Source organism: Oreochromis niloticus, linkage group LG16 (genome assembly GCF_001858045.2).
Source record: "Oreochromis niloticus isolate F11D_XX linkage group LG16, O_niloticus_UMD_NMBU, whole genome shotgun sequence".
Classification (NCBI taxonomy): domain Eukaryota; kingdom Metazoa; phylum Chordata; class Actinopteri; order Cichliformes; family Cichlidae; genus Oreochromis; species Oreochromis niloticus.
In genome coordinates this window covers 20,576,594-20,591,590 of record NC_031987.2, presented here as the reverse complement: position 1 = coordinate 20,591,590, position 14,997 = coordinate 20,576,594, and the positions used below count along the sequence as shown (strand labels likewise).

General features: G+C 41.4%; 1 protein-coding gene across 1 annotated transcript; it reads right to left on the bottom strand.

The window, feature by feature from the left end:
* Window positions 1-1,407: 1,407 nt before the first annotated feature.
* Window positions 1,408-9,674, bottom strand: LOC100708997 (lanC-like protein 3). Its single transcript, XM_003452882.5, has 5 exons — window positions 9,027-9,674; window positions 6,616-6,739; window positions 4,843-5,040; window positions 4,554-4,761; window positions 1,408-3,159 (listed from the first exon to the last, which is right to left on the bottom strand). The coding sequence occupies exons 1-5, from the start codon at window positions 9,558-9,560 to the stop codon at window positions 3,000-3,002; spliced, it is 1,224 nt and encodes a 407-aa protein (XP_003452930.1). The 5' UTR covers window positions 9,561-9,674; the 3' UTR covers window positions 1,408-2,999.
* Between the last annotated feature and the right edge of the window lie 5,323 nt (window positions 9,675-14,997).

Below are 14,997 nucleotides of genomic sequence, written 5' to 3'. Positions count from 1 at the left end.
TAGGTTGTTTTTGGCACTTACAGCTCAGTTAAAGTCCTGGCAGGAACAGGTGTGACTTGACATCTGGCCCATGTAAGGTTAAAATGTGCTTGCAATGAGGCAGCTGAGCTCACCCTGAATCAACTCCAAATGTGTCCCGTAACAGCTGCGGCCACAACATGTGTGGGCCACAGCTGGACCAAATATTCACCTCTAAATAGCCTGTAGTGCCGGAGTTAAATACTGATGAGAAAGCTTCAGATATTTTATTGAGACTCTGTTGTAGACGACATTAAGAGCCTCTCACCTCCAGGAATCCAGGTTAAGTATTAATATCTTCACATTGTCTTCAACACTCCTATAACAGATTAAAATAAAGGTAAAATATAAAATAAAAGATGTAATAGTGTAGTTTTTCTCTGCTCTGAATACACAGCTTCCATTAAATTACAAATGTTTATAGGCTGCAACAAAGCGAAGCGTCATTCTCCTCTTACGCTCTAAAAGCCAACTGTTCAGTGCCTCTACCAATATCAGGGACTAAGCAGCCATTAACATCCAGGCACAGGTGTAATTATTTCCAAAATGTGGGTTTTATTTTACCCCACAAAAAACAAAAATAATGTCAGATATACACAATCACATAAATAAGCTATTTTAAGAAATAAATGGGCTCTAAGAGGTTCAGCTAAATACAACGGCACCAAAAAATAATGCCTAACAAAATAAAATCAGCTGAATGTATATATTAACTGAGTAAACCATTTTAAATGCAGAGAAACAACAGGAATAAAAACTACATTTAATTTAGTAAAAAAAACAAAAAAAACCCTGTTATGGCCCATGTGGTCATAACAGATGGTTAAGTCCATTTGTTTCACCTTTGGACTTAAACTAGCTCCATCTGCAACCTCCACTTTTGCTCTAACCTTAAAAGACTGCAGCAGGAGTCAGGTTGATAAAAGAACCCCCCAAAACTGAAAAATAATTAGTGCAACCTATACATACTTGCATATACCTATAAAATACTGTTAAAATATTGTAAAACAAGTATGTACACCATCATTTATTTATCTATATGAACCTCACTGACAGCAGTTGTGCAGTTGTGGACCAGCACATCCAAGCTCGATGGTTCCAGCTCTGAAAAGCATAAAAATACACTTGAAAGTGTAATATTTCTCTATTGCAAGTACTGATCGCACTGACAAGGTGATTTTCTTTTTCTTCTCTGTCACATTGTTCATAAAGCTGCATTGAAAAAGCTGAAAAAATATTACAGCAATTAAAGGTCATCAGTTTTTATGCAGTCTCCAATAACAGATCCTTTTCAACCACCAGTGGACGCTTTGGTTCTGTGTTTTCATGTATTGAGTGTGTTATCCTGCAAGGCCTTTCCCAAAATGAATAAAACACCAACGTCATCTCTATTATTTTGTCATCTGGACACTTTATTGGTATCAATAATCCAGTAGCAGGTGTTGTTTTAAACAGCTTGGATTGCAAATGAAAAACAGCAGCACACATGTACAGCTTGTAAATGTTTCACAACCGGCTCAGTTAACGTTGGGAAACTGCTTTGGTTTGCTGTTATTCACAGGCCTTTTTTTAATCAACACGAGCCGCATTGTCATACAAGCTTCCCAAAGCATTTTCAGTTTCCTGTATTCTCTGCCTTCTTATACTCTGAGAGATGTGATATCATATCTGAGAGCTAGAAATTTGTTTTTAAGGCCTCATTTGCGCATTTAGCTAAAGAAATCCACCACACAAAGAGCCGCCTCATGAAACGGACTGAGTTGGACGAAAGTAAAATTCTCACATCGACAGCACACTTTGTTCTTTTCTCCTCCGTCTCCGTCAGAAAGGTACAGACTATCTATTATCTATAGGGTAAAAGTTGAAACAAATCACAACATATTGATCACTTTGAAAATACCCACACAGTAGCTAACATAGTTTTGAAATATCAATAGACACAAATGTCTGTCACACTGGTACAGGGTGTAACCTCAGCTCCAATGAGTGAGAACAGCACAGCGGAAACAAAGTGTTACTTTTATTTTGTCGATAAACACCAGTTACATCCCTTCTGTACCTCCCCACCCAGCTTTGATGATCTTTATAGTTTGCGGTTACGTACCCTAAACACATGAACTCAAAGGTCTGCGATATGTGAGCTGGTAAACTGGTAGAAAAATTTTAAAGGCATTTATGTGACACTCGTTTTTCTGTTTTCGATTTTTTTGTGTGTGTGACAGGGGTGTGATTGCCTTTTACTTTTATGTGTAAATAGCTTGTGTGTTTCTGACCTGAGAGCAGCATCTTGGAAGAATATCTCAGTTTCTCATCTCTGTACTTTAGTGCTGGGCTCTTTTCTTAGTGTGACCCTGATAAAGCAGACGACAACACAGACGGAACAACTCGGGCGCTTTGGGTGATGTAAACAAGAAGTACAGCTTAGTGTTAGCGGAGTCAGTGAGTTAGTTGCGGCCCTGCAACTTTGAGCCACGTTGTTTTTAGCCTATATTTGTTTACACCATTAAAAATATTGCACTGTACCCATGGATGCACTCACGACTATCACTGCATTACTTTTACGATACAGAAGCAAACTTGATGATTCTCAGACGAATCTGGAGTTACAAGAAGCATCTTTGTTTTTTGTTAATTGTCCCCAAGCAGATTTATTGATGTATACGCCCAACGGACATCTCATATAGACCTCCATCACTATTGACAACATTATAGACAGAAATGGGCAATGTTTTTGTGAGTGCCATGCATCGGATAAAGCCTCAAAGCTCAACATTCGAACAGAAAAAAGGCAATTTTTCTACAGCAACTTTCCTCTGTGTGACTTTGATCTAAAGCCCAAACAAAAACCATTCATCTCTTCACTCCCGTTCTGATCACGGTATCAATCCTGACTCTAAAGTTTCTATAAGTTGTTTAGCGATTTCACTGGGAAAGGGGCGGGGTCTATTCAGGTCAGTGAACAGCAGTAACCTGGGGTCCATTCACACAAAGACACTGAACAGAGGGAACTCTGACTGGTCTGGCTGCAGGAGGTCGACCAGGAAACAAACGGTCCCCGAAAGGCCTTCGAACAGACTGTAGATGCTGGTCACTGAGCGAGAGCCTGCCTTGAATTCCTCAGTGAAGAGGAACTCTGCAAACCTGTATGGACAAAACAAGAATGGAGACACATAAAAACACAATGTGAAAGCAGCATGTCCAGAACTGAGCTATAACTTCTTGTAGCGATCAGGAGTACACCTGAAGTTTCTGAACCTCCTTTTAAGACAATAAATTTGTATATGAAGATACACAATGTGGATAAAAGCATTAGGCCACACCTCTTAATCTTTGAATTCAGGTGTTTTCAGTGCCACAGGTCTATAAAATCAAGCACTTAGCCACGCAGTAAAACTCTGCAAACATCTGTAAAAGAGTAGGCTGTTTCAAAAGAGGTCATGATGCTCTAACAGGATGCCATCATTGCAACAAGTCAGTTTGTGAAATTTCTTCCAACCAAGATATTCCACAATCAACTATAAATGTTATTGCTGCAAAGTGCAAGCAGATCATGTAAAGTCACAGACCTGATATGCATATTGTGTAAAAGTCACATGGCAACGGCTGCTGCAGATATAGATAATGCGTGTTTGCCACTGGCTGCTAATGTAAAAACATGACCCACAAACTTTTGTGATGAAACAGTTTTTGTGATTCTTGTCATGCCAAATGTTTTCTTTTTCAAACATTTAAGAGTTAGAAAAGACTGATGCCGCACTCATTGTGTTGTACATGTAGCAAAAGCCAGGAAGCCTAGCTTAGCATAAGCACTGCAATGGCCAGGCTAGCTGGTTCCTCCTATGTAGCTTTGTGCTACATTATGCTAACTGTCTTCTGTCTATACCTTCAAATAGACACGAAGACAGGACCATTGTGTCAATTCACTCATCTAATTCTTGGCCAGCAAAAGTTCTCAAAATTTTTAGCATTTCTTTAAATGACCAGCAATTTTACACACATCAGATAATGCTGAATACAGCCTGAATACTCGCTCTCTTTTGGTTATTTACAACGCTATTATCACTTTTATGTTACACTTCTTAATAGCAGACATGGTTGAAACCCTGGCATCATCTTCCTGGTAGAAACTGGATGCAGTAGACCTGCAGAAACCAAACTGTAGATGGTTAGCTGTTGATGTTACCAAACCCTGAATTACACATTTCTGTAAAGGTTCTCAGTCATCCAGGTCATCATAGTCTAAGGAGCTTGGAAAGAAAAGCGTCTGGACTTCTTTAAGTGCCTTGAAGACGTTTCACCGCTCAAGCCAGTTAAAGAAGTCCAGACGCTTTTCTTTCCAAGCTCCTTAGACCCTGAATTACACACTGCTGTCCTTTACATAAGCTGCTTTGTTGGTTTGAAGTACCTCAAACCAATGTCAGGTCAGCTGTCAATCTGAAACTATTTTTCAACTCGATATCGACAAAAAACAGGTATTCAATATCGAAATGATTGCTGGGTTGTTGCAGCTTCCTGGAAAAGGAGGGCTTTCTTGCCTCTGAGCACGGTAGATGTATTTGGAGTTGCCTGTGAGCCGATAAAGCAGGAGGAAGACATATGCGCTGCCTGCAACTCCGTGACAAATCCCAGGACCTTTCTTCAGCAGACCTTTCTGCCATACGAGTTCTCCACTTCTAATGCATGTATCCAAGTACTGTGGCTTCTTATTGATCAGATAGGCTTTTGCGAAAAGGTACGCCACACCTGTAAAAGACAGGACAGTGTAGCAGTGGGGCTCTAAACCACGGGATACGAACACGATGGCATTAACAGCTCTAAGCTTACCTGGGGCTCCGTGGCACCAGTGCACCAGCTCGTTCTCCCTTTCGATGATGGCTCCCAGCTCTGCAGGCCAGTTACAGTTTTGCTCCTGATTCATGAGGAAATCGACGCTCTGCCACACAAGATCCTTCTCAGCCCCGCTGAGCATGTCTTGGTAGCTCAGCAGCATCTGCAGCACTGATGAAAGGCCGTGGGCCGCACCTGACAGAGGAGGGAGAGCGAGGTGTGTGGGGAGGGTCGCACATGCACAAACGAAATCAGGCATGCAGGAAAACACCATGCCAGGCACACAGACGGACACCACCCAGAGCACACAAGCGCAAACGCTCACAGAGCACAACGGGAGGACTCGTTTTTGTTTTCTCTTTGCCTCTTCCATTCTAATCCGGAGCTCACTGTACATATTTGAGAGTTTTGATACGTGACATAAAGTCCTATTTTCCAGCACTGAGGAAATACATCAGAAGCCCGAACTTGATGCAAGAACAGGGAAGTGTCCATCAGCTACATGACATCTGACCCAGAAAAAGAATGCTTCAAAACTAGAGCTCACTTCATCGGCACAGTATTTACATGATGCAGGACTGCAACACCTGTACTAAATAGCTAAAAACACGCTGAAGGGATCCAGTAATATAGAGTAATTAAGCTTCAGACTATCTGGACACATGTGTCGTCTGGAGGTCCTCTAGCCTGAACAATAGACACATCTGCACACTGATCTAATTACAAGTATACGGACACGCTTCCAGCTGGAAATAAAAAGAGATAGAAGAGTAACCCTTTGTAGCCTTGCAACCATCAGACAAGATTATCTCCTGACAAGAACATCATAGCTGGATGATTCTGCACATTTTTAGATTCGCATCAAGCTTAACTGCTTTCCACATCCAATGACAGAATTTCCAAACTCTCACATTATAGGTAACAACTACATAATACTCAAAGTACAGTAGTAACTATGGTAACGTACAAATGTCTTGAGTCACTCATAATTTATTTTTGTTTTGCTTCTAAAGAGCCAGACTTTGAGTCTTGAGTAGTAGTTTTCTAGGCTTTTGAAGGTCTTTCAAAAGTTTGGGTTTCTTTTTTGGACATTTATCTTAGGTCCATAGCTCCTGTCTCCATGCAACCATCCACTACCCCAGACTCCACTAAAGAAACGTCTTCCTCCTGCACTGGGGTTGGATGTGAATCGTAAGTTACAGAATCATCAAACATGGATGTAATTGGTTGGGATCCTGGAGCGAGACTTCTTCAATAATGCTAAATGCATGCAGGGAACCAAGACTCTCTGAGGCAGCCCAGCCCACCGTCTCTGAATTCACTTCAGGTCTCAAGAGCAAATCGATCGAGAAACTCCTCCAAGAGCAAACCTCTCATGACAGGCAAACTGAGATTGCAGCACACATGCAGCATCTTCAGCATATGTTTTCATCCAGGTGTTTCTAGTCTACAGATATCTCAAAATATAACTGTTCCACTTCCTCATCATCCTCAAAGACGTTGCGGTATCCATGCAAAAGTGGCCAGCAGGGCTATGCTTACTATGAACTCTGTGTTGATGTGAAAGTTACTTCAGCCCTGAGGGGTCTCTTCCTCTGATGCCCATCAAGGAAAAGGACAGTTAGTTTTACACACATGAACACACCAGTCCTGCGACAACAGAAGCTCCTGCTGTGGTCAGAGGACTGAAACTGTGAAAAATCCTGATATCTGTGCATTTACACTACCTTTATAAGGCACTGAACGTTGCACGAAGCTGGCGGTTCTTACCGAGGTATTCTGTTCCATAGTACGAGTACATGAGGGGGAAAGGCTTTCTCTTCTTCCTGGCATACTGTTTTCCTGACTCGATGATGGCCTGGCAAATTGATTTGATTTGATCTTTGCTCAGAATCTGCAGAACAAATGACACACTGCAGTTAACACCGATAAAAACTCAATAGGAAATACATTATGAAGCATTAAAATATTAAACATTTTAATGGTTGTGCGCACCCACACCGCTTTATGCTGCAAACTGACCTTTCTCCCAGGAGACATTTTAATATTTTGAAGCACAGGTGTAATTAAAAACATGACGGTTGTATTGATTCACTCCAGGCAGGCCCAGCGTCTGATAATGCACAGTGGCTCAGTGAAAAGGCTTCCTGTGCTGCTATTCCTCCCCCAGCAAAGCCAGGCCCAAACATTCCCAAGTACAGGTCTAATCATGCAAAATAATGACACTGACTGACTCGTGATGAATGTTTAAAGAAATAATGACAAGAATAAAAACTGTTAAAGCAGAAGCAGGCTTAATGTTTAACATAGATTATTACCTGTTATCTTTTTATGTCAAAACCAACAACACGTTCAGTGTAACTCCAGTGACTCACAACATTTGGTTATATTATGGTGACAAAGTGCTGTGAGAAATAAAAGCTTATGATTCCAAAATGTTTTAATGTGCGACACTCACGGATAACACTTTTAGAAATGTTGAAATGCAAATTAAATTGGCAAAAGTAAAGCATCAACATTGGGCTGCTTGCAAACTGCACCATGGTTGCATAATTTCCAGCTGCTGCCCAAAAGCTTCATTTAGACAGCTGTTAGTAACCACCATCTCTGGGACACTCAACAAGCATCAAAATTCACGAGTGGTGCGATTACTTACTTATTTTATGTAAAGGTCTACGACACATTTAAATAACTGACTTTGAGATGATGAAAAGTTCAAGACCTGTTAGCTTCAGGCAGACATCCACTACAGTGAACCACAGATGTCTGGGAAACTCACTTTTTTCTACTCCATAACAACCATTTTTTTTCCATTTTCAAACATCCATGTGGTGCTGACTCCAGTGACATCACTTGAACCACTCTGTCTGGTCTCACAGATCTCTCTCTGAAATCACAAAAGTTTTTTTTTTTACATCTCTTTTTTTCCACACTTGAATTCCCTGTTAATGGATAAAGGTGTGAAACCCACACAGCTGCTCTTTCAGCAGTCTCGGGTCATGTAACTCAGACGTCTGACAGAGTGCACAGAGACATCTTATGAAGCTACTTTCCACTGCTCCCTTGTCACGAGGTGTTACCTCAGCGGGTAGCTCTGCATATTTCATTTGAAAGATTCTTATGCTAGATGCCCTTCCTAACACAATCCCAAATTTATTCAACCTGAAAATGTGCACACATTTTTAACAAGTGGTTATCTGAGTTACTTTTGTCTTTTTCTGAGTTTGAGGTAGTCTGGCTGTTCTTCTCTGAGTTCTGATCAACAACATTGTTTTTTTGGGATAATTCAAAGATGATAGTGTGGGGAAAATCTCAGTGGATCAGCAGTTGCTGAAGTAGTCATACCACCATCCCATTCTGATGCTCAGTTTGAGCTTCAGCAGGTCATTTTGACCTTGTCTACATAATTGCACTGAGTTGCTGCCATGTTATTGGCTGAATAGTAATTGGGTTTTTTTTTTTTGTCAAGATATGACTTAATGACAATGTGACTGGTCACTTGCAATGCTGAACCAGGGCCAACATTAGTTTTATCCCCACTTTGGAGGAATTTGGAAATTGTGCATCACACAATTTGTCCAGCAGTGGGCGCTACGGAAGCAAAGTAAACAGCGCTTCAACACAACGCCCTAAAACTTATACCCAGTCTCCCTGTGGTGCTATCTGCTTTTATCTTTACTTTGTGTAATTAATGGCGTGAGCAAAATCGGACAATTAATTGATTAAGAAAATGTTTATCAGCATTCATCGAGATGATGGATTTATCCAGTTAGTTACTGTCCGAGCAAAATGTCAACATTTCTGTGGGAATTTGAGATTTTCCCACAGAGATGTTGATACAAAATGTATGATCAGTAATTACTGATCAGAAGACTGATCAGTAATTAAATCAATAAACTGCAATATGAATTGGAAGTTATGACAGCACCTTGAGGTTCGAAATAAAAATTGGATTCATTTGTGCTTTTAAAATCTTGGTCTATAAAATAACCTTTGCAGAAAAAACTGACGTAAACAACCTTTTGGATTCAGATTAGCTACACATATTTATCTAATCTAGTCCATATGTGCCATATTTAGACCCGTGTTCCGTTACAGAGTGGCAGCTCAGGCAGCTGAAGTTTATTCTCGGAGAGGGATTCATCATTTTAAAGTGCGCCATGCTGTTGTTGTGCGCTCACCTCTATGCCCAGCTTCTGTTTGAGGACCAGGGCGGCGCACAGGTACCCAGCCCGCCCTACAAACAGCTCATCCGAGCCGCACTCCAGAAAATGAATGGGCGCGCACACCTCCCACAGGTTACGGAATTTAGTCAGCGGCTTCACGAAATCAGCCAAGCCCAGGGACTTGTAGATCATAGCGGCCACAGCGTAGATGCCCGCCCCGCCGAGCAGGAAGGCGGCACGCATGTTTTTGTCCGGCTCCGCATCCACGTATCTGACCGATATGTCGATGATCTGCTTGGCAGTCTTCAGGTAGACATCCCGGTACTCGGAGAACAGCGGGCACTCGCTGACGTGATACAGCATGTAAGCCACCCCGGCCGGCCCATCGTATAGCCCTCCGTCGCAGTCGCTGAGGTCGATGGGAACAGTTTTAAGGATTTTATCTATGCTGGCGACCACGACGGGCACGGCAGCTTCGGCGCCCTGGCCCGGGAGCAGCGCACCTTTGTAGTCGGAGAAACGGTTGGCAAAGCAGCGAGTGTTTTCCATCACCGACGAAAAGCCGATAGAGACAGCACGACGTGCACGCAGGCCCCACTGATAACGCAGATCCGTGTCAGCTACTCGAGGTATCCAAGGATGAGAGAAGAGAAACACTTTAATCGCTCATCCAATCCCATCAGGTCTCAGCTGATTGGACGCGAGTGGTGATGGCTCAGCCTCATATTGGCTGGAAGGACCTGAGCCTGTCAGCCTCCAGCTTGCACCCTCTCAGCAAAGTCCTTCTAGAAGTAGCAGAGTCACAAACAGCCACAACGAGCACAGAGAATTGTTTGGCCTCTTTTAACAGTAAATCACAACAAAAACAGGCTAAAGATGCATTTTAAAATGCAAACAAATCCTGAATGGTCCTGAAGATATACCACTCTGAGACAGTTTAACCTTCATAAAGCCCGTGCATTTCCTCCTATTAAGATAACTGTGGTGTGTTTCCAAGTGTTTCAATAAACACAACCAATCATTAAACTTAAATAAAGTAGAATAGATCAATAGAATATAAAACAATATGGCAAAATAAAGTAACTCAGTAAGGGAAAACCACACAGAAGACAGAATCTGAGTTACAAAGTAACATAAAATAAAATAAACAAGCTCAATAAGTAAAAGAAAAGTAACATTTTAATTTCTTATGTTAAAGCTGATCAAATTCAACTAGTTTTATGAAACAACAGCTTGCTTAATGTTGAAACATTTATCATATCAGCTGCTAACCCTAAATGTTGCACATACAATTGTACTATAACCCTGTGCTGTATGTTGTTTCGCAGTTAGAGATTTGCCATCATATTCTGTGAATTTATTTTTTATGACAAATCTGAATCTGCAATGGATCAGCGCTCCACAGAGGAAACTTTATTAATCCCTAAGGAAGTTATGTGGTCACAGTTGCTCCCAAACACTAAGAACAGTAACAGACTGAACTAAATGAAACAACACAGTTATATTACAAAGTTTACAAAATGTAAAAATAGCTCAGTTATTATATCCAGAATATTGCAGAGGTGGAAAATATATGATTAACATTTTTATTCTAACCTGTAAAACATGTTATTTGTTATTTCACGGTAGAGGATGTGCAAAAGGGTGTAACTACTGCACTGTATCCTGTACATTAGATGGAGGAAATGGCCACAGGCAGGAATGATTTCCTGTGTTGTTCAGTGGTGCTTTATGGGTAATATCAATCTCTCACTGAACGTGTTCCTGTGACTGGCCAGCATGTCATGTAGTGGGTGGGAGGTATTATCCAGCATTGTCCTTATCTTGGACAACATCTGCCTCTCTGACACCACCTTAAGTCCAGCTCCATCCCCACAACACTACTAGCCTTGTGGATCAGTTTATTGGGTCTTGTGGCATCAACCCTCAACCTGCTGCCCCAGCATGCAACAGCATAGAGGATGGCACTGGCTACAACAGACCCATAAAAAATCCTGAGCATTGATCGACAGATGTTAAAAGACAGCCGCCTCTGAAAATAGAGATGACTTTGGCCCTTCCTGTAAAGTGCAGAGGTGTTTTAACCCAGTCCAGGTTATTATCTATGTGTAATCCGAGATATTTATAGTCCTCCACAATGTCCACGTTGACCCCGTGGATTGAAACAGAGATCAGAGGTTTCCTGGTCCTCATAAAGTCCACAATCAATTCTTTGGTCTTTGTCATGTTGAGCTGCAGATGATTCTGCTTGCACCATGTGACAAAGGAATCAACCACAGCTACACGGAGTCATCAGAAAACATCTGAAGATGTGCAGTGGCTGAAGTCTGTGATGTAGAGGGTGAAGAGAGAAGGGAAGAGGACGGTCCCTTGTGGTGCCCCTGTGTTGCTGACCACCTTGTCACAAACATAGTTCTGAAGATGCACATATTGTGGTCTTCCTGTCAGGTAATCAACAATCCAGGACACAAAAGAGGCATCCACCTGCATCACTGTCAGCTTATCACCAAGGAGGGTCGGCCTGATGGTATTGAATGCACTGGAAAAATAAAAAAACATGACCCTCAAAGTGCTTGCCTGCTGGTCCAGATGGGCGTAGCAGGTCCTCAGCTCCAAGGTGGGGCTGGTAAGTGAACTGAAGGGGATCCTGATGTGGCCTGACTATAGGTCAGAACTGGTCAAGGATGAGTCTTTCCAGGGTCTTCATGATGTGGGAAGTCAGTGCCACAGGCCTGTAATCCTGGACGCCACTGGGACGTGGCGTCTTTGGTACAGGAATAAGGCACAATGTGTTCTACATCCATGTTTGTCAATATAACTAATATTAATATCTTCTACTGTTCATCAATGTGAACTCATTCATGGCACTTAATCATATTGACCAGCAGGTGGCGACAAAAGCCCGCAGGCTCACTCTGGCTGCTATCCATGGTGCTGAAGGAAGCATGGCGCTGTTCATTGTGACAGAGAGTTCACTGAGCAGAGGTGGATGGATTACTTAACTGGGTCAGGAGCTTCGCTTCACCGATCACTTCAGATTGAATTGGTTGGTAAAATCAACTAACATAATTATACAAACACAATAATGGGTGCCAAGAGACTACACAGAGACTCAAAATGCACACAGAGAAACAAACCAAAGTCAAATGGACGAGAGGGTGCACAGGAAAAAGTCCAAAAGACACAAAATGACTACAAAAAGATCTGAAAGAAAACAACAACAACACAAAAGAGCAATTAAAAGACAGAAATTAACAGAGAGATTTCACTGCATTTGCTCACTTTCTACGAAACAAAGGTGAGAAAATCGCAAATGGCACACCAGCTCGAAATTTCACACCCGCACCACAAATTTAAAATAGGAGGAACACTTGCTTATTAGTGAAGGAGCACTAATTTATAACCTCTGCAAGAATTCAAATATCCAGCATGCAAAGGAAAATTAGTTTGTGTGAAAAATGTCTTCTTTTTAATGAGCTATGCTTGGTTTAATTAGGAGGAAAACCTTTTTTTCCTTTTTTTTTTGCAGATCATGGTGGAAAATGTTAATATATGAAATACATTGTTGTACTTTTCCTTAAGTAAAGAGTCTGAGGGCTTCTGCAAGCACTGATAATCTCATTCCACTTTGGTAATGGTTGCTGATGTCTCGTAAAGGAGTTCTCTCAATTTCAATTAAAATATTCATTGAGGTGTTTGTTATGTTGTTATGGTCCGAATAATTGCATTCCTTTTCTGACAAAGTCTGTAGTCAAATACAGTGTAAATAAAGTTTTGCTTAGTTAGCTTTTATTGGCAGCGAGAGCCAAAGTTTTACCAAAACAACCTTGTGAACATTCAAGAGGACCTATTGTGTTTTCCTATCACTCGTCACCACAGTGGAATTTAAATCAAACAATCGAGATGTAACTGAAGTGCAGACTTTCAGCTTTAATTCAGAGGGTTTAAGAAAAATGTTGCATTAAAAGTTTGGGAATTACAAATATTTTTGAAGTTCAGATCCTCTGCTAGATCTTGACTGCACCCACCTTCAGCTGCAGCTTGTTTATGGTGCATCCTCTGTCGGGTAGAGACCAGTCAACTGACTTGGTGATTGAGGAATATCCCATTTCTTTGCCTTGATTTGCTTTTGTACTTTGCTGTGCATCACTATGCACTTGCCCAGAGAGGTTTAGCAGCATTTGGCTGAATCTGAACAGAGACTATTGCACTGTACACTTCAGACATCCTCCTGCTGTTTCCATCGGCAGTCACATCATCAATAAGCTCTAATGGGCCGGTTCCACTCACAACCATACGCAGCCATGCCATAAAACTGCCTCCTAAATGTCTGATGGATGATGTGGTATTGGAGCATGAGCTGTTCCTTCTCCTCTTCAACTTAAGAACATGAGACAAAGGGAACTTAAACACTGGCTGATCTGACCACTCGGACACACAAGGGGAAACAAATACAAACAAACGAACAAAAAAACAAAAACTTTTACTTCAAACTCATAATCAGACAAAACTAGTTAAATACCTAAGCTAAATGATAAAGATGAATGCATTAATTACCCACCCTCCCGTGATGCTTGGTGTAGCCCAATCCATCCATCCATCCATCCATCCATCCATCCATCCATCCATCCATCCATCCATCCATCCATCCATCCATCCATCCATCCATCCATCCATCCATCCATCCATCCATCCATCCATCCATTTTCTTCTGCTTATCTAGTTCAGAGTTATGGATGCCAGTTCACCTCAACAACCAACTGGACCCCCTAGCGCTGGTGAAAGAATAGAAAGAATTGATAACAAATAAGATAATTTAAGAAATTTGAATTTAATACATAAAAATTAACCAAATATACATACTACAAACAGAGTGCATGTGTTCCAACAGTAAATATGAGTATGATATTTAAACTCAAGATTTATGTGTCATTATTTTTGTTTCTGTGTGCACTGTATAAAGTGAAAATCCGATAAATTGTATAAAGGTGAAGGTGCATGCAGTTACCGACTTCATGGTTGTGTGGCTGCACAGATCCAAAGACTTCATACTAAACCAAACACTCAGTATCAGGCGGTTATCTGTGAGAGTAGACAGCCTCAGTTTCTGTTTGGCCAATCAGACCAAGGCTGGCTTAAAGGTTGAGGAGCTAAAGCCTCTTGTTTCACTCAGAAGATTAACTGAGGGGCTGCGTCAAGTCCAAGTGCCAGAAAGATTATTTTGATCCAGGTGTCATGCAGAGCCTCTGTAAAGTCTAAGAGTCAAAATACAGAGTTGGAAATGAGCACAACAGGGTCAATTTAACTCTCAGTGACAGCGTGAGTGTTCAGCCTTGCAGCAGTAAACTACCAAAACACAATTTACTGTATTATCACACGTTTTACTCTTTTGCAATCCCAGCAAATGCAGACTTAAAAGAAAGCTGCACTGTTGCTTTTTTAATCTGCTCTATTCAACCTAAAAGAAGTACGTGAAATGTTCAGGGCTATCACAGGTGTTAGGCACACGCTCTATTCATTACAGCTTTGTCCCTCTGTGTGCCATTTCCAAGATGATTCGAGTATTTATCAGAGTCGAGATTGTGATGGTGAAAAGCTTTGAGCGTTCTAATTTGAAACCAGACTGTTTTTTGCCACCATTTGCATACAAAGAGATAAAAAAAGAGGATGAAGGCCAAGGAGATATGAATTTGGAAGTAAAGGCCATCTTATGAATATTGAACTAATTAAAAATTTTCACCACTAAATTTCACTTTTCTACCCCCCAAAAAAGACAAAGTAGAAGTGAAATAAATCCAAATTAAGCAAAGGCAAAGCTTTTGTGGGCATTTATCCTAAAACGGCGCGCGGGAGAAGAGATTGCTTTAACATCAAGAGAAAACAAAAGTGGATGCAGCTGCACTCAGAGCTCAGAAAACGTCGTTTTTGGTCGAGCTAGTTATTACGGCGGTGGAATCAGTGGCAGCTTCTTGGAGCGAGTTTCTCT